Source organism: Heptranchias perlo, chromosome 4 (assembly GCF_035084215.1).
Source record: "Heptranchias perlo isolate sHepPer1 chromosome 4, sHepPer1.hap1, whole genome shotgun sequence".
Classification (NCBI taxonomy): Eukaryota; Metazoa; Chordata; class Chondrichthyes; order Hexanchiformes; family Hexanchidae; genus Heptranchias; species Heptranchias perlo.
The window spans coordinates 69,158,445-69,181,928 of NC_090328.1; the positions used below are offsets into that span (position 1 = coordinate 69,158,445).

The window sequence follows — 23,484 nt, forward strand, 5'->3', positions numbered from 1 at the left end:
ACCTAGCATCGTATTTTCGGATGATGTAGCTGAGGGGCAGCACGTACATGCGAAGTAAGAGGGAGCCAAGTATAGATCCTTGGGGGACTTGAGGTAACAGTCTGGAAACGGGAAGAGAAGCCATGGCAGATGATTCTCTGGCTACAACTGGATAGATAAGAATGGAACCAGGTGAGAGCAGTCCCACCCAGCTGGGTGACAGAGGAGAGGTGTTGGAGGAGGATGGTGTGGTCAACCACATCAAAAGCTGCAGGCAAGTCAAGAAGGATGAGGAAGGATAGTTTACTGTGGTCACAGTCACATAGGATGTCATTTGTGACTTTGATAAGTGCCATTTCAGATCTGTGGCGGGGTGGAAACATGATTCAAGGGGTTCAAACATGGATGTGCAGGAAATATAGGCATGGACTTGGGAAGTGACAACACATTCCAGGACTAGAGGAAAGAGAAGGTGGAAATGGGGCAGTAGTTTGCAAGGACATGGGTCAAGGGTGGGATTTTGAGGGGGAGATGGCAGATTTAAAAGGGTGGACAGTAGTACCTGAGAGGGAATTGTTAACAATATCAACTAACATGGGAGGCAAGTTTTGTGGTCCGTCAGCAGGTTGGTGAGAATAGGGTCAAGGAAGCAGGAGGTGGGTCTCATGGACAAGATGAACTCAGAGGGCACGAGGGGTGATAGGAGATAAACTAGAGAAAGATGCAAGTTCAGGGCTAAGGCAGGGAAGAACCTTATGGGAAGTTTGGCTTGGTGGGTTAGGGGAAGAGAGGGAAGCAGCAAAGACAAAGATAATTCATTGGTAAACTACTTTGGGGCTTCCTGAGGCTGTGAAAGGCAAGTCTTTTCTTTCTTTATATTTTAATATACTATTTCTTACGATTTTAACTTCCACTCCCTTTAATCAAACACAATTATATAAAATCTTCCCATATACAATTTTATGTAATTTTTTCCACTATTCGTTTCAATTTGTCTCCACCATTTAACTTCTTTCACCTCTTTATTCCCAATACCTAGAACAACGCATTCCCCGTGACAATATTAGGAGTCGTACAACACCAGGTTATAGTTCAACAGCTTTATTTGAAATCGCAAGCTTTCGAAGCTCCGAAAGCTTGTGATTTTAAATAAAGCTGTTGGACTATAACCTGGTGTTGTACAACTCCTTACATTTGTCCACCCCAGTCCATCACCGGCATTTCCACATCATGGCCAGTGACAATCACACCGTCCTCGTCTGTTTATCGAGCACCTTGTCCTGGGCAGCGCTGTGACAGAGAGGAGCCGAGGGACACCGGAGACAGTCCCCGAGCTCCGTGCAACAAACGCAAGAAAGAAAGAATGTGACTAATTCGAAAACCACCCCGGCCGTTATAAACAGCGGGGTCCTGCCACTCACGCGATACGGGTTTAACCCAGTTGGACACCAAACCTGAGAGCCGCAAAGTCACTAAAGTTGGTCCATGCGCTGCGCTGCTCCGCTCCGTTTGAGGAGGAGGAGGAGGAGGAGGAGCAGAAATCATCTCCGCCTGCCGCTGACCTCCACTGAGCTCGAGCTCCGCGGCCGAACACCGACCGTTTGTGCCTTTTAACCAGAGCTCGTGAGCCTGCCGTTCGTTACCTGAATCACTCGGGCCCTCCCGTCACAGTCTGACAGCGCGGGGGGCGGGGCCGCGGTCGCGTGACTGACGTCACTTCGCTCAACGTGGGGGGCGGGGCGTCTCGTGGACCGTTCTTCCTGGTTCCTCCCCGCGCGCTCTGGGTCACGGCTCGATAGCACTTCCTCAATCCGGTGCTAAACCCTTTGGTTACGCTGTGTCAGGATCAAACTTTTTAACTGTGTTTTAAAAAAATTACAAACTAACTGCAGCAAAAATGTCCAAACCGCCGCCTAAACCAGCCAAGCCAGGTAAGGACGCCTTTTGCGGTCATGATTATGTGAAGTTAGAAGTCAGAGCAAATGACTTCAGACCTTTTTCCCAACGGGAAATTAGTGTAAAAACTCTCCTGGGAGGGATTTGAAGTTTTCCTTTAAGGTGGCATTGTGCCTCTGAGCCTTCATCACTATAATCATCAAATTAACTGAATCTGCTTTTTTATCTTATGTTTTAAACATTTTTTATTCGATGTGCTTTTATTTTTAAAAGTAATCGTTTCCCAGTCATACACCAATATTGATATTTTCTCAGAAAAATAAAAGTTAAAAAATTGGATATAAACAAGGATAAATTTCATAGTGTTAGAACGTCGATTTCCCGTTCCTCTCCTACTTAATTGGAATAAGTGCAACTCAGCTCAGCCCTGTGGGTGGGGTGGAGAAAGAGCCATCTGTATCTGTGATTGACAAGTTCCCTCTACATTCTATGATCCACTCTGGGTATAATATATACGTTATTAAAAATATTAAATAACTTCCAATTTGCATTAGGCCTTATCATATGCCAAGTCTCACTTATTTCTAGTGTCAAATTGTGACCTTGTGTCACCATAAAACATCATCCAAGACCTGTTGGTTGAATGGATCTGTAATATGTTTTTTCAAATGCCTGTTTGTAATTCTTTGTGCCGGCACTACTGACATTTGTGGGCTACCACTGGCAATCATAATTGTGGGGTTTTGTTCAAATATGACTTCTAGCATTAATTTAATGACATTTTTAAGTGATTTACTCATATAGTTATAGAGTATTTTGTGTGACAACTGAGAGGGGTTTCCTCGCTCAGTGTGATGTAGACCACACTGATTTTTACCTGGGTTCAAAAGTCCAATAGTTATGTAATGTGCTTGTTCTGATCTCTTTGTCAAAATAAAATCTGATGCCACCTAAATCCAGTTCTTTAATCATGTAAATACCACTGTTAGTAATTTCAGACTTGCACTAGCTATTCTCTCGGGATCAGAGTCTCTGAACACTCCATAAGCGGACTCTCCATCCGCTATGATCAGGAGTATACCTTTACTGCCCAATATCTAGGTAAACAAAAGTGTGGCCCTGGGACATAACAATAAGACCCCTCATTGTTTATACTGGATACTGTGATCTTGCATATGATGCCAAATGCAATTCTTCTGGAGGGATGCTGACGAGCACTCTAGCGAGACGATGCCAATTGTAAACCAACAAACTGATTTATTTTACATGAAATATGTAAATGAACAGAATACAATTTTCATAGATTTACCTGTTTTTTATGGCAAAAGTAAGAAATTAAGCATACTTTGCCATTGAAATGAGCTTACCTCACTTTAAAATGCTCTTTGTGTTAGGGAATAGCTTGCTTTTGCTGCCAGTCAAAATTACCACTTTGAATCAAACCTCAACACTGCCCCCACCCATCATGGTTTGAGAACAATAACACCTATAATTGCCTGTTTAGCTAAGACTCTGGATGTGCTCAATGAATGGAAGCCATTCTAACATTACATGTGCAAATATCCCTAGGAGGTGGTGAATGATCCCCATTAACTCTCACTAATTCGCTATGTGAGATACACAACTGTTACCTATTTTTTTCTGGTACCCCAGCTAAAAGGCCAGATCCACATCAATAACTTGTGCGTACCAAATTCCTTTGCTAGTGGAACCTAGGGGAGGGTGCAGTAAGAAATGTTCTGTCTCCAAAATTAACTGGGGCCAAATGTGGCAGGGAATCTTTTATCACCGACACTTGTGGATAATGTTGCATCTCCCTGCTACAGAAGATCTGTTTAGTGACTTCATTTCCAGCTGGCTGCCTAGATGGTACTGATCTTAAATATTTACATTTCAGCCGTGGGTTGGTAGCTGTTCTGAGATGGACATTGTGCACATCATCTAAGCTGTTCTTGCAGCCAGGAGGCCCAACAGTGCAGACCTCCAAGCAGATTTTTTTTTTGAACAAAATGTTAAACCTCACTTCTTGGGGAGAAAACATTCAAAGTGATTCTCCTCTTCTGAACACCCAGGCTGATGTTACTTTTTTGAGGGAGAAGTATTTAGTCATGGCTATTTGTCTAAAGCAGTCTTTCTTTTGTTAGTTTTTGGAGCTAAGAAAATGTTACAAATAAGGTTTTTTTTTAAAAATGAATTTTTGCCCATGAATACTGTTTCTATTTAACATCGATGTGGAGATGCCAGTGATGGACTGGGGTGGACAAATGTAAGGAGTCGTACAACACTAGGTTATAGTCCAACAGCTTTATTTGAAATCACAAGCTTTCGGAGCTTTGCTCCTTCGTCAGGTGGAGGAGCAAAGCTCCAAAAGCTTGTGATTTCAAATAAAGCTGTTGGACTATAACCTGGTGTTGTACGACTCCTTCTATTTAACATCAATATTGCTCAAATGGTGGGGCGCGTGGTAGTCACAGTGTCTCAGTGCAAATGTGTGTATTTTTCCCTTTGTGTGTGTAAATGCTGCATATTAGATCAGTAATTAGCAGCAAAGGCACCTATACCATTGAAGGACAGGGGTGGAAACAGAGAAAGACTGTTTCTGATTACAAATGTGTGTTGCGATTTGAAGAAAGCAAGTATATGTGGACAGTTGTTAAATTTCCAAATGACATAAAGCTAAGGGGGACTATGGATTCAGAGGGGGAAGTTGAGTTCTTACAAAGAGAGTTCTGTAGGGTTTGTACCGGAATTTAGAGTGGCAAATGAAGCTCAAAAGGGACAAATGCAAGGTACTGCATATAGTAGAAATAAAAAATCAGAGACAAGTACTCCATGGGTGGGATGGAACTTGCTAAAATACTGAGACCTGGGGTGTTAGTTGACTTGTCGCTCACCCTGTCTAAACAGTGTTGAGGCTGTGTAACATCTTGTATTTTTACCTATTTGGTTTAGAAGGGATTTTGATTTAGTCTATGTTACTGATATACAGTCATGTTTGAATTTTTAAATGGTTAACTCACAGAGAAGCACAAAACCATCTAAAATGTTGATTAGGACAATTAGGTGGAATACTAGATGAAGCAGCTATCAAAATTGTGCACTCTGGCATATCACATTAGTTTTGAGACAATGGGAAGTTGTTGAGCACAACTTGTGGTATGCACCCTTAATGCAAGAATGGTTTTCATTCGGGGATTACCGAAATAGGCAAATTAGCTGCTGTGAGTTGACTGGACCAATCCTTATCTCAGATGTGGAGATGCTGGTGATGGACTGGGGTTGACAATTGTAAACAATTTTACAACACCAAGTTATAGTCCAGCAATTTTATTTTAAATTCACAAGCTTTCGGAGGCTTCACCCTTCGTCAGGTGAACGATGTGAAATGAAATCCTCGAAATGAAATCGCATTTATAATTCACAGAACAATGCTTGGTGAGTACAGACAGTTTTTTCAACTGCCCGTTGCCAAGGCAATCAGTGTGCAGACAGACAGGTGTTACCTGCCAGGTCTCACAGAATATACAAATCACCAAAAAAAAAAACAACAAACAAAAAAAACAGAGATAGAGAGGTAGAAACATAGAAAAGACAGCAACTGACCCGTTATATTAAAAACAGATAACATTTGTTCGCTGGTGGGGTAACGTGTAGCGTGACATGAACCCAAGATCCCGGTTGAGGCCGTCCTCATGGGTGCGGAACTTGGCTATCAATTTCTGCTCGACGATTTTGCGTTGTCGTGTGTCTCGAAGGCCGCCTTGGAGAACGTTTACCCGAAGGTCGGTGGATGAATGTCCATGACTGCTGAAGTGTTCCCCGACTGGGAGGGAACCCTCCTGTTTGGCGATTGTTGCGCGGTGTCCGTTCATCCGTTGTCGCAGCGTCTGCATGGTCTCGCCAATGTACCATGCTCTGGGGCATCCTTTCCTGCAACGTATGAGGTAGACAACGTTGGCCGAGTCACAGGAGTATGAACCATGCACCTGGTGGGTGGTGTCCTCTCGTGTGATGGTGGTATCTGTGTCGATGATCTGGCATGTCTTGCAGAGGTTACCGTGGCAGGGTTGTGTGGTGTCGTGGACGCTGTTCTCTTGAAAGCTAGGTAATTTGCTGCGAACGATGGTCTGTTTGAGGTTGGGTGGCTGTTTAAAGGCGAGTAGTGGAGGTGTGGGGATGGCCATAGCGAGGTGTTTGTCCTCATTGATGACATGTTGAAGGCTGCGGAGAACATGGCGTAGTTTCTCCGCTCCGGGGAAGTACTGGACGACGAAGGGTACTCTGTTGGTTGCGTCCCGTGTTAGTCTCCTGAGGAGGTCTATGCGATTTTTTGCTGTGGCCCGTCGGAACTGTCGATCGATGAGTCGAGCGTCATATCCCGTTCTTACTAGGGCGTCTTTCAGCGTCTGTAGGTGTCCATCGCGTTCCTCCTCGTCTGAGCAGACCCTGTGTATTCGCAGGGCCTGTCCATAGGGGATGGCCTCTTTGACGTGGTTAGGGTGGAAGCTGGAAAAGTGGAGCATCGTGAGGTTGTCCGTGGGCTTGCGGTAGAGTGAGGTGCTGAGGTGCCCGTCTTTGATGGAGATTCGTGTGTCCAAGAAAGAAACTGATTCTGAGGAGTAGTCCATGGTGAGTAGTCCTTATCTCAGAGTTCAGGGAGGGGGTCAGAGGTCAGCATTTGTGTCTTTCTCTTTCTCGAAGTTAATCTTAAAATGCAACAAGGAGGCTCTGAGGTTACCGACTCAGCCATGAACTTGCATGGTCTATGAGAAAAGGTTAGTGATAGTTAGTTCAGGGACTGCTAACTTGTGAATGAGTTTAGCCCATAACAGGGGCAGGATCGTGTACATTTATTACTTTTGTGGTGAGATAGTGATAGGAAATAAATGAATCTCAGTGTGAAAGCTGTATTCTGTTCATTCATATATTTCATGTAAAATAAACAAGTTTATTGGCTCACTGTTGTCTTTGTTTCAAGTGTTTGTCAATCTGCCTTGTGAAAAGACAGGAATACAAGTGCCAGCATGTGCATGATCATAGTATCCAATACATGCCGTAAATGGCCTATTGTTACCATCCCCAACTCATGCTATTGTTTATTCGATATTGGGCAGTAAAGATGCTCATGAGATCATAGGAGACGCAAGATCTGCTAATGAGAGTGACTGGGGACACTGAACTCAAGAATATCTATTGTAGACCTGTGAATTTATAACAAGTGACAATAAACAAAGCAAATTGTATTATGGGTTATATTACCAAATAATTTTAATTCAAATCCCAGAGGCCATGCTGAAGCTGTAACCTAACCTGGTCTGAGCACATCTAGAGCATTGTGTACAACTTTGGTCACTGTGACATAAGAGTTCAGTTCCTAGAAGTAGTGCAGAGGAGAGCAATATGGCTGATTGTTGGTGTTAGAGGGAAGAACTATGAGAGATGATTGGATCATTTTTAAAATTTGTTCTTGGGATGTGGGTGATGTTGGCACAACTGCATTTATTGCCCATTGCTGGTTGTCCTGAGAAGATGGTGGTGGGGTGTCCTCTTGAACTGCTATAGTTCTTATGGCGATGGTGTTAGATAGGAAATTGCAGAATATTGACCCAGCAACAATGGATTGTATCTCTAAGTTACACACCAGCAATATATGTCAAGTCAGGATGGTGTGTTACTTGAGTGATGGTGTTGCACCAGAAGAACTACCGCTGTGATGTCCTGAGATTGGCCCGTGACAACCACAACTATTTTCCTGTGTCAGGTATATCTCTAGCCACTAGAGGGTTTTCACTTTGACCCCCGAATGATCTCAGTTTTTTTGGAGCTCTTTGGTGCCATACTCGGTTGAATGCTACCTTGATATCGAGGGGAGTTACTCTCACCTCCCTTTAGGGATCTTTAGCTTTAAAAACAGAAGTTTAAGGTGACCTTAAAGTGGTATGCAATATACTTATGGGCTAGAGAAAGTAAATTTGAAATAAATGTGCCAAATCATCAGACCAAGAGAGCACATGTTGGAGTACTATGTGCAGTTGTGGGCTCCACACTACAGGAAGGATGTTGAGGCAATAGAGAGGGTATAGTACAGATTCACTAGGATGCTGCCTGGTATGAGGAAATACAAATACAAAGAAAGACTTGAAAAATTGGGGTTGTTTTCATTGGAAAAGAGAAGATTGAGGGGTGACGTGAAATTTTGAAGGAATGGGACAGAATATGTAGAAACATTGTTTTCAGTGAATGCGTGCTCTAGAACGAGAGGACATAGATACATGATTAAATGTAAGAGATTTATGGCAGAGAGCAGGAGAAATTTTTTTGCAAAGACAGTTGTGAGGCTGTAGAATGCACTATCAGAATTAGTAATTGAGGCAGAGATCATGTCAGCTTTTAAGAATAGGTTAGGTAGTGCTTGGAAATAAGGGAAATAAAGGGCTATGTGTACAGGATAAATACCAACACGGACTGATTGTGCTAAATATCCTCTTTTCGTGTATTATGTATAATTCAGCGTAGGTTCACGGATGTGAAGGGCAAATTTAGGATAGACATGAGGAAGTATTTCTTTATAAGGTGATCAACTCCTGAAGTGGATTGCAGAACGAATAACTGATATGGGATGAAGGTCTCAGTTCATCCAAACCTATCTTGTGATATCTCCCTCTTCATGTGCAGCACTTGAGAATTAGTCATGATGAAATAGTTATAATGAATTCCACAGTGTGTGTTTTTTCTCTCTATTCGCCTGCCTAATGACTAATCTTTCTCCTCTCCCTAGAAGTTGTAAAGAAGGGGATTAATTGGGGCAAGCTTACAAAATGGCGAAGATAAGTCTTATAAATCAATAAGTATCTTTGTCAAATTATAATGGAATTTTTGGATTGTATTGTTCAAATGCTACAAGCCTTTTGTGCTCTGGGGGCTAGAGGTGGTGAAATGTGAATAAATCAACCAGCACAGTTATCCGTGATTTGTGAGTAGTAGCTATAATAACTAACAATGTTTAAAGTGAAGAATTTTATTTCAAGAAGCCAATCATTACAAAGTGAAACAGGATAATGACCAAACATTTAACTGCAAAAGTGAATTTCTAATTTTTATTATTCCACATTGATATGGAAATGATATGTATTCTTCACTGCATTTATAAGAGGCACATTGATACCATAATTGTACATGTTTGTACATTGGTTTAACATGCTTCAGGATTGGGATGCATCACCTGGGCCAAGCTGACACTTAAAAGGAAAAGATCTCATCTTTTGTGAAAAAGCTGATTAAGCTGGTAATGCTCTTGTGCTAAACTGAATCAGCTTATGGCTAGTGTATCTGGGAGTTCATTGCTGTGTCAGACTGGGGAGAGGACTAACCAGGATCTTCAATCAAGCACAGGCCTCTTTCTCGATCAATAGTTTTAGTGTAACTAGTATTTTGTTTACTCCCTCTGATTTCCTGGCAGTATGTATAAAGGGCAGGCCAGACAGAGGTAGATTGAGAAGTTTCAGCCTCTGCTCCAGCCATGGAATCTGTAGCAAGTTATATTCCAAGTCATAATACTCCTAAGCTGTAAGCTGGGTAACTAGTAATAATGTTTAAGATTTGGAAGATCCAGTCTTCCCTTATGCTTGGAAAGTTGTAATCTTCTTGGGAATATCTGTGGCCATTTATCTGCCTAGAAGAACCTTGTTATCTTTTGAAGATCATGGGACTATTGGAACAGGTCGTTCAGCCAGGACAACACATTTATCTTTATTATTCTTGCCTACCCACTTGAGTGATATAGGTAACTATAAAAGATGTGAAACTGAAATTTCCAAGGGTCTTTGAGCAAGTAAAAATGCTGCTAGCAAGCAAAAATGTTAACTTGAAACACAAAACTTTCCTGATTCATGTGTGCATGTTCTCCAAACACTTCCTGTACAGATTATGATGACTCAATACTCTAGAGATCAGCTTGGCTCAGAGTTGGTTTTACCGTATGTATGTGACTTCTGCACTGTGTTGGAAATGACTGACTTTCTTGCCCTGGGTATACGTAGAATCATAGAATGATGCAGCACAGAAGGAGGCCATTCGACTCATCGTGCCTGATCTTTGGAAGAGCTATCAAATTAGTCCCACTCCCCTGCCCTTTCCCCATAGCCCTGAAAATTTTCCCCCTTCAAGTATTCAATTCCCTTTTGAAAGTTACTATTGAATATGCTGCCACAGCCCTTTCAGGCAGTGCATTCCAAATCATAACAACTCGCTGAGTAAAAAAAATTGCTCCTCATCTCGCCTCTGGTTCTTTTGCCAATTACCTTAAATCTGTGTCCTCTGGTTATCGATCCTTCTGCCACTGGAAATAGTTTCTCCTTATTTATTCTATCAAAACCATTCATGTCTATTTTTAAAACATTTGGAAGTATTTTATCAGCATTGTACACCATGAAATATTACATAACAGGACAGTGAACCCATTAGAAAGAGATACTGCCACAACATAAACATCAATGAACGTTCATGTACATGTGATAACTTGCACCTGATTTATAATAGCGAACAAGAGTTCAATTAACACATTCAATTATGTGATTCCAATTTTTTTAGTGGGTTTCCAAAAGTTAGTGGCAGAAAAGCAAAATTGATTTTCTGTTAATCTGACATGGTTAAGATAAAATTGAAGACAGTGGTAGCCAAACATTATGGCTGCTTTTAAAAAAAACTAGCTCAATTAACTTTTGCTAGCTGCCTGAAGCTCCTACCTCACCAGTACCAATTTTGTACCTTTACCACTATTAAATTATTGTTTAGAGCACTTCAGCAATTTTAAAACGAGGCAATAGATTAAAAAAAAATTATGCATCCACCCAGAATGCTGCATGTGTGGTCAGCATTTGTTTTTTAAAAAATACTTTGTTTAGGCTTGTATGGTAATCTAGAGAAGCCACGGTGCTAACAAAAAATATTAAAAACCCTTTGTGGGAACAGCACAGCTTGAGGTGGGTGGTAAGCTGCTGCGGTGACCAGGTTTCATGGCACCCATTTTTCCCCTCTTGCTGATTAAACTGTCTTGCATCATAAATGGGATAGGTTATCAGCTACAGTGATGACATGGAACTCTTCAGATTTGAGACAATCTTGCAAGTGACTTCCTCTCAGTGGTTTCCTTTTAATAATGAGGGAACTTCGCTGACTTGCTGACTTCACTGATTCAAATGGATTTTTCAGAGTCTGAATGGATTCTATTGAGATGCACTCAAAACACCGTCCTCACTGACCTTCACTGGCACCCAGAACCGTAACACATTCAACTCAAAATTTTGGTCCTCATTTATAAATCCTTCCATGGCATTGCTGTACCGTATCTCTGCAAACCTCCTCAGCCCTACGTACTCGCCCAAATGCTCCATTTCTCGGACTCTGATCTTTTGTGCATTACTCCTCCTAATGCCCTACCATTGGTGGTAGAACCTTCAGTTGCTTTGGTCCACTCTTTGGAACTCCCTCTGCCTGCATCTCTTTGTATCTTTCAATCACCTTGCCTCCTTCCTGTTTCGGTGTCCATTTTTATTACACCTATTTATAAAGTGCCGTGGTACATTTTTTATGTTAAGGGGACTTTATAAATGCAATTTTTTGTAGTTGTAAATGAGAAAACAACTCAAAGATCAAATATAATTTTCCTGGAAAACAACTCCAGTGAAATCACCAAGAAGTTAACTTTCCTTTCTTACTAATTGCTCTCTTAAAATAGTCAATAGGAACAAATTATTCTCAAGCCACTTAATCCTCAGATAGATGTAAAATATAGTGTAATAAAAATTACAGCAGTCTAAACAAACCAGACTAGATATTTGTTAGTTGTGTGTATCATAATTTCTGCTGTTGAAAGTAAAATGCCCCATCAGCTTTCAACTTTTAATGATTGTCATACAAGAAATATTCTCTACATAGCATGAGAGGAATCTTTCATCAGTAATGGTGAAAGCTCCAGGATAAAAATAGTCAGAATGTTCCCTTCCTCTCTTGAAGCTAGTGACAAACATCCTCTCCGGAAGCTGGTGGCAAATGTTGTCGTATGATTGTATGAGCCCCAATATTACAACTGTGACTACACTTCAAAAGCATTTAATTGGCTATAAAGTGCCTTGGGACATCCTGAGGTCATGAAAGGCACTATATAAATTCAAGTTCCCAAGTGGCTCCTCTTCGTGTACGAGTCAGGACACAGAGTGTTGGCAAGCTATTTGACTTTGGAGGGTATCACAGCCAGGCATGATGCCGTCCTTGCCTGAGTTCCACATGTGCATTTTCCAACGGGGTAACTGAAGGGGAACCCTAGCTGGATTTAACAATTTACCTCCCCACACTGGCCCAGGTAAATTTGAGGGCAATCAAAGCGCACCAACACAGACCAGTTTAAAGAACACCAATTACATCGAGTCTACAGCACAGAAACAGGCCGTTTGGCCCAACTGGTCTATGCCGGCATTTATGCACCACACAAGCCTCCTCCCTCCCTATTTCATCTATCCCTATCAGCATATCTTTCTGTTCCTTCCTCCCTGGTGTGCTTACCTAGCTTTCCCTTAAATGCATCTATGCTATTTGCCGCAACTACTCCTTGTGGTAGCAAATTCCACATTCTTACCACTGACTGGGTAAAGAAGTTTCTCCTGAATTCTTTATTGAATTCATTAGTGACTATTTTATATTTAAGACTTCTAGTTTTGGACTCTCCCACAAGTGGAAACATTTTCTCTACGTCTACCCTATCAAACCTTTTCATTATCTTAAAGACCTCTATCAAGTCACCCTATTTAGACTCTTAGGGGCTGATTTTTGGGTGACGGTGCGGGTGCGTTGGGGGCAGGTCGGCTCCGAAAATCGCTAAAATCCAGAGCGGGTTCGGAGCCCGGCTCCAACCTGCTGACTTCCAGGTTCCCCAGTGACGTGTCCGGGTGCATGCGTGCCTCCCGAATGCGGGAGTCCCACTGGCAATTAAAACCAGCGGGATGATAATTTACATAGTTTGACAGATAGTTAAAGTATTTGAACTATTTGATTGACTAGACATTTTGACGGGTGCAATTTTGAAGAATCCTCAGCGTGTTTCCCATGCTGTGAGAAACACTCCCTGTTGCAACAGACGTGTTTCAGCCAGCAGCCAGTGGGAGATGCAAATGCTTATTTGACAGGTGGGGAGAAAACCTCATTTATTGCAGCAGGGCACTCTGTCACTTCAGACAAGGTTTTGGCTGCAAGACCTTTGTGCTTTCACTCAAAATTCTTACTTTCCACCCAAAACTCTGCTATGCAAACATGTTTCACTACTTTGCGGACCCCCTCAAACTCACACCGTCAGGATGGGAGGCGCCATGGCTGCATTCACCACTTCATCCGAGGACGAGCAACATCACCAGCTTCGCCAGGCACAGCGTCCACCTCCGCCATGTGGAGCTCCACAACACAGTGCTGCGCCACAGGCACCTGCACAAAAGCACAGAGGGCAACAACAGAGAGAGCGATGTCGCAGGAGGCACTACCCTCACAACAGGGTCTACAGACTGAGGCTCAGCTTCCTGGACCTCTCTGAGGAGTAGTGCATACAGAGGCAATCGCCAGGTAGTCACAGACATCTGCAGCCTCCTTCATGCCAAGCTGCTCCCGGCTGGGCCAAGCAGCATCTTCTTACTTGTCGCTGTCAAAGTCACCACTGCCCTCAACTTCTTCACCTCCGGATCATTCCAGGGTGCCACCGGGGACATCGCCGTGGTCTCTCAGTCGTCTGCACACAAGTGCATAAGGCAGGTCACCGACGGCTTGTTCCGCAGGGCCTCTCACTACGTCAACTTCCTGATGGATGACCTCAGCCAGACGGAGAGGGCAGTGGGATTCCACGCTGTGGCTGGCTTCCCACTGGTACAGGGTGTAATCGATTGCACCCATATAGCAACCTCCACATAAGCCAGGACTGTTCATCAACAGGAAGGGCTATCACTCCATCAACACTCAGTTCGTTTGTGACCACCGCAAGGGATTCCTTCACGTGTGCGTCAGATACCCCGGCAGCTGACACAATTCCTTCATCCTCCGGAAGTCCAACATCCCACCCCTCTTTCATGCACTGAATACCCGTAAGGGCTGGCTCCTCAGGGACAAGGGATACCCCCTTCACACGTGGCTCATAACACCTCTGAGGAATCCCACCACTGAGCAACAGCGTCGATATAACGACAGCCACATCGCTACCAGGTCTACAATTGAGCATGCTATAGGGCTGCTGAAAATGCGCTTCAGTTGCCTTGCTCGTTCTGGGGGAACACTTCAATACGCACCAGAGAGAGTGGGACACATTATAATCATGTGTTGTGCCCTGCACAACATGGCACAACAGAGAGGGGTGCCACTTGAGGAGGGCCAATCCACATCTGCCACCCACATTAAGGAGGAGGCGGAGGAGCAACCCATGGGCAGAGCAGCAGCTCACTTGGCTGCTCGTGAGGCCAAGGAGTCACTGATATGTGAACGGTTTTCCTAACATCAGACAATGTCCAGTCCTCACACCACCTGGATAGTGCAGTGCCCACAACAGCACCCCCCACCCCCCCAACTCCCTGCACAAAACAGTCCTGCAACTACACATACGCCCACTGTAGAGTGACCCAATGGGTAGCATCAAGTGTGGCCGTTCATGGTGAACCTCATGAAAGGGGCATATTACAGAAGCCAGTCAAGCATGGCCAAGATGTGGCAATAGTGGTGACAATAATAATATTTAATGTGAGTTTAACAAAAAGCAAACATAAATAAAAAACATGACCGATCGTCAAACACCCTTGCACATCCCCTTTGTGCTTACAAAACCTTTGCCTTTCGCTTCCGACTACTTCTATGTGGTGCATCGCCTATGCAGGTTGCTCTTGTTCATGCCCTGACTGTTTAGATGCTTTGAGCCTATGCCCTCTGGGTTTCGGTGCCCGTGAGGGCCCCTCCAAAGACTGCTCCACCTGCACCTGTGCCGGGGCAGACACAGCCACCTGGAGAGGAGGCAGCAATTCGGGTACTGGTTGAGAGGGGGGCAACATTGAGACGTGGGGGCACGTTGTGTGGCGTCCCCACTTCCATTTCCCCTTTCGCCATCATCCCTCCCCTGGGCCAGGCCCACACCACTCCTACCATTCTGCTAGACAACAGTTTGGAGGACATGTGTGAAGTCTTGTAAGGCCAGTGCTAGTGTATCTGCCTGCCTGTCTGTTGTTCATCCTAAGCCTGAATGGCTGTTGTCAGAGTCTGAATGGACTCATTTGTGAGCCGTGCTTGAAGCTCCATGGAGGCTAGCCTTCCCTCCATCGCAGACATTCCCGCACTTACCTGCGACACTATCTCAGAGATGCCCTCATGTCCCTGTGCCATCATTCCACTCATGCAGGAGTTGGACTCCTCCATCCTCTGCGTGATTGTGGATAGTGCGCGTGTGTGGCACCTGTTCCAGCATCTCGCAAATGTGCTGCTGCCCCTCGATCATTCTCCTTTTAAAGGATGGTCCCCAGGGTTCAGCTTCTGTGTCCAGCTGAGCAGAGCCTGGAGAGGAGTGCTCCCACCGACGGGGACTCTGCACAGCTGCCCCTGCCACCAGTGTCTGCTCGTGCTCACGTGTGGTAACTCACCATGTGTGACCCCAACTAACTGCGGGCTGGGAGCCACCGAGGTGTGTGTATCTACACTGGTGGATGGCTCGCTCAGATGTGACAGTGCACCCTCAGAGGCCGGCAGGTAATATTAAGCATGATAACAGATGTGTCATGTTGCGATGAGCATACTGAGATGCTGAAGATGGCAAGGCTGTTAACATCAATTCATATTATGTGTGCTGAATGTTAAAGTTCTGTCACCAGACTTTGTCGGGTGCCAGTTTCGGTGTCCCCGACGGACAGGCACTCGAGGGTGCGGCTCTCCTCCAGCGCCTCCTGCTCCACGTCTGTGAGGACGACTATCTTTTGCGGACCCCCTCCGGTCCTCGCCCTCTCCCGTGCATTATGGGCTCCCTTCTATAAAGGGAGATAGTACAGATGCGTGAGTGAGTGATGGTGATGTGGCCAACCGATGAATGCATTGGTTTGGGTGCGGTTGACCCACGAAAGAGATGCATCAGAGAGTATGAGACAGAGCCATGACGTTGTATGAAGATTGGGTTGAGTGGTAGTGGTGGGGCGAGTAATGGGGAGGTGAGGAAGTGCAGGTAAGTTGAGGATGAGCTTTGAGTGGCTGTGAGGAGTGATGTGATAGAGTAGTGTTGGTAGTGCAGAAGGAGATGTGGGGTGGGGGCGGTGATGTGGCAGACAGAGTGTAGGGGAATGAGTAAGTGTACTCACTTCGGCTGACCTAATTAGGTCATTGAAGTGCTTCCTGCACTGGATCCAGGTGTGGGAGATGCTGCTGCTGTTGGTGACCTCCTCTGCCACCTCGAGCCAGGCCGTCTTGGTGGCAGAGGCAGAGCACTTCCTCCCGTCCGCCGGGTAGAACACATCCCTCCTCCTCCTCCTCACCCCATCCAGTAGCACCTGGAGTGAGGCATCACTAAATCTAGGAGTAGCCTTTCCCCTGGGCTGCTCCGTTGTGCTGTTATGGTTTTTGCTCCAGGAGCAGCCATTGGAGGACTGCCCCTTTAAATAGAGCTCCTCCAGCTGACAGCCTACGATGCAGGTGCGCAGTCCGCCCGCTGGGCAGCTTTCCGACGGCAAACCCGGAAGCTACATTAAGCGTCTCCAATTGACCCGTGATCGCGTGGGGAATGGACAGATTTTATTGGGCGGGTTACCCATGCGCCCAATCGCCCCCCCCCCCCCCCACCCGCTGCCATCCCGCCTCCCCGCTAATATCAGGGTCTTACAATCCAAATAGTATGTGGCATTCTCTTTTCCAGAGAAAAGAGCCCCAGCCTGTTCAGTTTTTGCTGATAAGTATATCCTCTCAGTTCTGGTATCATCCTTGTGAATCTTTTTTGCACCTCCTCCAATGTCTCTATATCCTTTTTATAATATGGAGACCAGAACTCCAAGTGTGGTGTAATCAAAGTTCTACACAAGTTTAACATAACTTCTCTGCTTTTCAATTCTATCCCTCTAGAAATGAACCCCAGTGCTTGGTTTGCCTTTTTTATGGCCTTATAAACCTGCGTCACTACTTTCAGGGATTTGTGTATCTGTACCTCAAGATCCCTTTCCTCCTCTACCCCATTTAGACGCTTATTATCCAAATAGTATGTGGCCTCTTTATTCTTCCTACCAAAATACACCACTTCATACCTATCTATGTTGAAATTCATTTACCAATTACACGCCCATTCTGCAAGTTTATTAATGTCTTCTTGTGTTTTGACACATTCTTTCTTTGTATTAACTACAGCCCCCAAATTTTGAAATTGTACTTCCGACTCCCGGGTCTAAATCGTTAATGTAAATTGTGAGCAACAGTGGTCCCAGCACTGATCCTTGTAGAACACCACTTCCCACCTTTTACCAGTCTGAGTAGCTACCCTTAACTCCTGCTCTCTGTCTTCTGTGTTGTAGTCAGCTTGCTATCCATTCTACTACCTGTCCCCTGACTCCACACGCTCTGACCTTAGTCATGAGTCTACAGTGCAGTACCTTATCAAAGGTCTTTTGAGAATCCAAATATATTAGATCTACTCTTTTTGTTACTTATTCAAAGAATTCAATAAGGTTGGTCAAGCATGAGCAATCCAGCCAGTCCCACTCCCCCGCCCTTTCCCTGTAACCCTGCAAATGTTTTCCTTTCAAGTACTTAATCCAGTTCCTTTTTGAAGGCCATGATTGACTCTGCCTCCACCACCCCCTCAGGCAGTGCATTCCAGACCCTAACCACTCGCTGTGTTTAAAAAAAAGTTTATCCTCATGTCACATGTGGTTCTTTTGCCAATCACCATAAATCTATGTCCTCTGGTCCTTGACCCTTCCACCAATGGGAACAGTTTCTCTTTATCTACTCTGTCTAGACCCTTCATGATTTTGAATACCTCTATCAAATCTCCTCGCAACCATCTCTGTTCCAAGGAGAACAACCCCAGCTTCTCCAGTCTATCCATGTAACAAAAGTCCCTCATTCCTGGAATCATTCTCGTAAATCTCTTCTGCACCCTTTCTAAGGCCTTCACATCTTTACTGAAATGCAGTGGCCAGACCTGGACACAACACACCAGTTGTGGCCGAACCAGTGTTTTATAAAGGTTCATCATGACTTCCATACTTTTGTACTCTATACCTCTGTTTATAAAACCCAGGATGCCGTACCCTTTTTTAACAACTTTCTCAACCTGCCCTGCCACCTTCAACGATTTGTGCACATATACCCCCAGATCTCTCTGTTCCTGTCCCCCTTTTAGAGTTGTGCCTTCTAGTTTATATTGCCTCTCCTTTGCATTTTTCTGCGTTAAATTTCATCTGCCACGTGTCTGCCCATGCCACCGGCTTGTCTATATCCTCTTGAAGTCTATCACTATCCTCCTTACTGTTTACTACCCTTCCAAGTTTTGTGTCATCTGCAAATTTTGAAATTGTGCCCTGTACACTCAAGTCCAAGTCATTAATATGCATCAAGAAAAGCAGGGTCCCAACACTGACCCCTGGGGAACACCACTGTACACCTCCCTCCAGTCTGAAAAACAACCGTTCACCACTACTCTCTCTTTCCTGTCCCTTAGCCAATTCTGTATCCATGTTGCTATTGTCCCCTTTTTTCCATGGGCCACAATCTTGATGTTAAGCCTACCGTGCAGCACTTTATGAAACGACTTTTGAAAGTCCATATACACCACATCAGCTGCATTGCCCTCATCTACCCTCTCTGTTACCTCATCAAAAAACTCTATCAAGTTAGTTAAACGCAATTTGCCTTTAACAAATCCGTGCTGGCTTTCCCTAATCAATCCACCCTTGTTCAAGTGACTTAATTCTGTCCCGGATTATCGTTTCTAAAAGTTTCCCCACCACCGAGGTTAAATTGACTGGCCTGTAATTGCTGGGTTTATCCTTACACCCTTTTTTAAACAAGGGTGTAACATTTGCAATTCTCCAGTCCTCTGGCACCACCCCCGTATCTACGGATGTTTGGAAGATTGTGGCCAGTACCTCCGCAATTTCCACCCTTAGTTCCCTCAGCAACCTAGGATGTATCCCATCCGGACCGGGTGACTTATCTACTTTAAGTATAGCTAGCCTTTCAAGTGCCTCTTCTTTATCAATTTTTAGCCCATCCAGTTTCTCAACTATATCTTCCTTTACTGAGACTGTGGCAGCATCTTCCTTGGTAAAGACAGATGTAAATTACTTATTTAGTACTTCAGCCATCCCCTCTGCCTCCATGAGTAGATCGCCTTTATGGTCCCTAATCGGCCCCACCTCTCCTCTTACTACCTGTTTATTGTTTACATGCCTGTAGAAGACTTTTGGATTCCCTTTTATGTTGGCCGCCAGTCTATTCTCTTACTCTCTTGCCCCTCTGAACTCCCTATATTCTGCCTGGTTCTCACTTGTGTTATCAACCTGACATCAGTCATACGCCCCTTTTTTCCATTTCATCTTACTCTCTATCTCTTTTGTCATCAAGGGAGCTCTGGCTTTAGTTGCCCTACCATTCTGCCTCGTGGAAATGTGCCAAGACTGTACCCGAACCATCTCCTCCTTACAGGCCGCCCATTGTTCAATTACAGTTTTGCCTACCAATCTTTGATTCCAATTTACCCGGGCCAGATCTGTTCTCATCCCATTGAAATTGGCCCTTCTCCAATTGAGTATTTTTACTTTAGAGTGGTCCGTGTCCTTTTCCATAGCTATTCTAAACCTTATGATGCTATGATCACTGCTCCCTAAATGCTTCCCCACTGACACTCCACTTGGCGCACCTCATTTCCTAGAACCAAGTCCAGCAATGCCTCCTTTCACATTGGGCCGGAAACGTACTGGTTAAGAAAGTTATCCTGGACACATTTCAAAAATTCCTCCCCCTCTGTGTCCCTTTATATTATTATTGTTATCTCAGTCTATATTAGGAAAGTTGAAGTCCCCAGTTATCACTATTCTATAGCTTTTGCACCTCTCTGTAATTTCCCTGCAAATTTGCTCCTCTGTATCCTTCCCACCTCTCTTATTTCTTAACTCTAACCAAATAGATTCTGTCCTTGACCCCTCCAGGACATCCCCTCTCTCCAGTACTGCAGTATTCTCCTTAATCAATACTGCCACCACCCCATCTCCTTTCTTTCCTTCCCTATCTTTCCTGAACACCTTGTATACAGGAATATTTAGTACCCAATCCTGCCCTTTTTTGAGCCAGGTCTCCGTTATCGCCATGATATCGTATTCCCCTGTGGCTATTTGCGCCTGCAGCTCACCAACCTTGTTTACTACGCTTCGTGCGTTTACACACATGCACTGCAAACCGGTCTTAGATTTTCTTTTACTCTCTCTTAGTCTGTTCCCACTTAATACTGTACTATTATTTGCTTTAGTGCTATTTTTCTCCCCAGATCCTTTGTGCCCCTTATTTCTCCTTTCCATTGCTACAGTCTGGTGCCCATCCCCCTGCCAAATTAGTTTAAACCCTCCCCACAGCACTGGCGAACCTCTCCGCGAGGACATTGGTCCCAGCTCCGTTGAGGTGCAACCCATCCAGCCTGTACAGGTCCCACTTCCCCAGAACTGATTCCAATGCCCCAGGAATCTAAAGCCCTCCCTCTTGCACCATCTCTCCAGCTACGGCTTCATCTGCTCTATCCTCCTATTTCTGTGCTCACTGGTGCGTGGCACCGGGAGTAATCCGGAGATTACTACCTTTTGAGGTCCTGCTTCTTGATCTCTTTCCCAACTCCTTAAAATCTGCCTGCAGGACCTCATCCCTCTTCCTGCCTATGTCATTGGTACCAATATGGACCACAACCTCTGGCTGTTCACCCTCTGCGCCCCCACCGCCCGCCAGAATGTTCTGCAGCTGCTCAGTGACATTCTTGACCCTGGTTGATCACTCTTTGCACGATTTGCCTTTTGTTAGTTTAAACCTGTGACTGCATGTCCTACCCTTACAATTGAATTTCATAGAATGGTTCCAGCATGGAAAGAGGCCATTCGGCCTGTCGAGCCCGTGCCGGGGCTCTGCTAGAGCAATCCAGCTAGTCCCACTCCCCCGCACTTTCCCCGTAGCCCTGCAAATTTTTTCCCTTCAAGTACTTATCCAATTCCCTTTTGAAAGCCACGATTGAATCTGCCTCTACCACCCCCTCAGGCAGTGCATTCCAGATCACAACCACTCGTTTTGTAAAAATGTTTTTCCTCATGTTGCCTTTCGTTTTTTTGTCAATCACCTTAAATCTATGTCCTCTGGTTCTTGACTCTTCCACCAATGGGAACAGTTTCTCTGTATCTACTCTGTCTAATTCCTTCATGATTTTGAATACCTCTATCAAATCTTCTCTCAACCGTCTCTGTTCTAAGGAGAAAAACCCAGCTTCTCCAGTCTATCCATGTAACTGAAGTCCCTCATCTCTGGAATCTTTCTAGTAATTCTCTTCTGCACCCTCTCTAAGGCCTTCACATCCTTCCTAAAGTGCGGTGTCCAGAACTGGACACACTACTCCAGTTGTGGCTGAACCACTGTTTTATAAAAGTTCATCTTAACCTCTTTGATTTTGTGCTCAATGCTTCTACTTATAAAGCCCAGGATCCCGTATGCTTTCTTAACCACTTTCTCAACCTGCCCTGCTACCTTCAATGATTTGTGTATATATACCTCCCAGATCTCTCTGTTCCTGCACCCTTTTAGAATTGTACCCTTTAGTTTATATTGCCTCTCCTCATTCTTCCTACCAAAATGTGTCATTTCACACTTTTCTGCATTGAATTTCATCTGCCTTGTGTCTGCTTATTCCACCAGCTTGTCTATGTGCTCTTGAAGTCTATCACTATCCTCCTCACTGTTCACTACCCTTCCAAGTTTTGTGTCATTTGCAAATTTTGAAATTGTACCCTGTACACCCAAGTCCAAGTCATTAATATATATTAAAAAAAAGCAATGGTCCTAGTACCGACCCCCGAGGAACACTACGGTACACCTCCCACCAGTCCGAAAAACAACCGTTCACCACTACTCTCTGTTTCCTATTACTTCGCCAATTTCGTATCCAGGCTGCCACTGCCCCTTTTATTCCATGGGCTTCAACTTTGATGACAAGCCTATTATGTGGCACTTTATCAAATGCCTTTTGGAAGTACATATGCACCACATCAACCGCATTTCCCTCATCTACCCTCTCTGTTACCTCATCAAAAAACTCTCTCAAATTAGTTAAACACGATTTGCCTTTAACAAATCCATGCTGGCTTTCCTTAATTAATCCACACTTGTCCAAGTGACTGTTAATTTTGTCCTGGATTATCGTTTCTAAAAGTTTCCCCACTACCAAGGTTAAACTGACAGGCCTATAGTTGCTGGGTTTATCCTTACACCCTTTTTTGAACAATTTAAACTAATTTTGCAGGTTTACCTTTTCCATACAACTTAATGTTGTATACCTCTAAGATTATCTACACCAGCAAGTGTCACTGACTTTGAGAGGAGCAGGAGAAATAAACCAGTAAGATCCAGTTGGGTTTGATTTTTATGACCCTGATATGAATTATTCAGTTGAGTCACTTATGTGAAACAGTGCTAAATTTAAACCTCCTAGTGTGCTCAGTTAATGTGTTTTTGATGCTAATTTCTTGTGACTTAATTATTACTGTTGTGATTGTAATATGGGGACTTCTCTTTCCTCCCTCCTCCCCCGCCAATATCAATTTTGCACCCCCTTCAACCATGCTTTCCTGAAGGTGTTGGACTCTAGCTGCAGTATAGTACTACAGGACAGCCACCCTCCAGTAGCTCACTCGAGTGGCAATTAATCATGTATGAACCTTCACAGTTGGTCTCTACCACAGGGACCATCGTAGCTGAGCCCGATCCTATCCTCGCCCAAGATCTATGCATGCACACTTCCAGCTGGGATCACTGGATAGTGATCAGGAGTGGGGACCCTGGCTGACTCCATCTTGTTGCCCCAGGAGTGCTGAGTTCAATAGTAGCTTCCCTAGAGCAACTTCAGTTGAGACCAGTTGGCTCAGCAAACATCATGCTTGTTTATATTCTTGAGGTACTAATCTGATAAACTTACATCAGGGAGCCCTATAGTTACTATTAAACATAAACTCAGACTTCCCAATTGGTTCAAAATGCATGTAACCAATGTATTAAAGTTTTGTGCAAACAAGAGAGCATAATTATTTGCTTCATAGACACGTTTTTACGCATTTGGTTCAATAAAAGGTCTCTTTGCCCCCTCTCACCCCCTTCCCGGTTTGGTAATTTAATATAATTGGCATTCCAGGAGTGTTGCACATTTATGGTTATGCTTTAATCAGTAGAATCTTACTGAATTTGAAGGGGTTTTTTTATATAAAAGGACTTGGATGTTGTGCAAATTTAATTTAGATGCACTACAGCTCACTCTTAGGTGTTTTATGGTGGATCAGTAAGTTAAGAAACTAGGGAAGAATTACATTTGCACATTGCTGGCTT

At 44.3% G+C, this 23,484-nt stretch overlaps 2 protein-coding genes across 7 annotated transcripts in view; one reads left to right on the forward strand and one right to left on the reverse strand.

The window, feature by feature from the left end:
* LOC137321001 (nicotinamide riboside kinase 1-like) overlaps positions 1 to 1,692 on the reverse strand; it is a 31,877-nt gene extending 30,185 nt beyond the window's left edge. For 4 of the 6 annotated variants that reach the window (XM_067983094.1, XM_067983092.1, XM_067983091.1 and 1 more), the window contains exon 1: positions 1,623 to 1,692. The gene's annotated coding sequence lies outside the window, so the exon portion shown is untranslated. The other 2 variants (XM_067983090.1, XM_067983089.1) reach the window with 2 other exon arrangements.
* Positions 1,693 to 1,734: 42 nt separating this feature from the next.
* ostf1 (osteoclast stimulating factor 1) overlaps positions 1,735 to 23,484 on the forward strand; it is a 91,773-nt gene continuing 70,023 nt past the window's right edge. Inside the window, exon 1 of the mRNA XM_067983095.1 lies at positions 1,735 to 1,910. Within this exon, the coding sequence (XP_067839196.1) occupies positions 1,877 to 1,910 (34 nt within the window). The 5' untranslated portion in view covers positions 1,735 to 1,876. The remainder of the gene's footprint in view (positions 1,911 to 23,484) is intronic.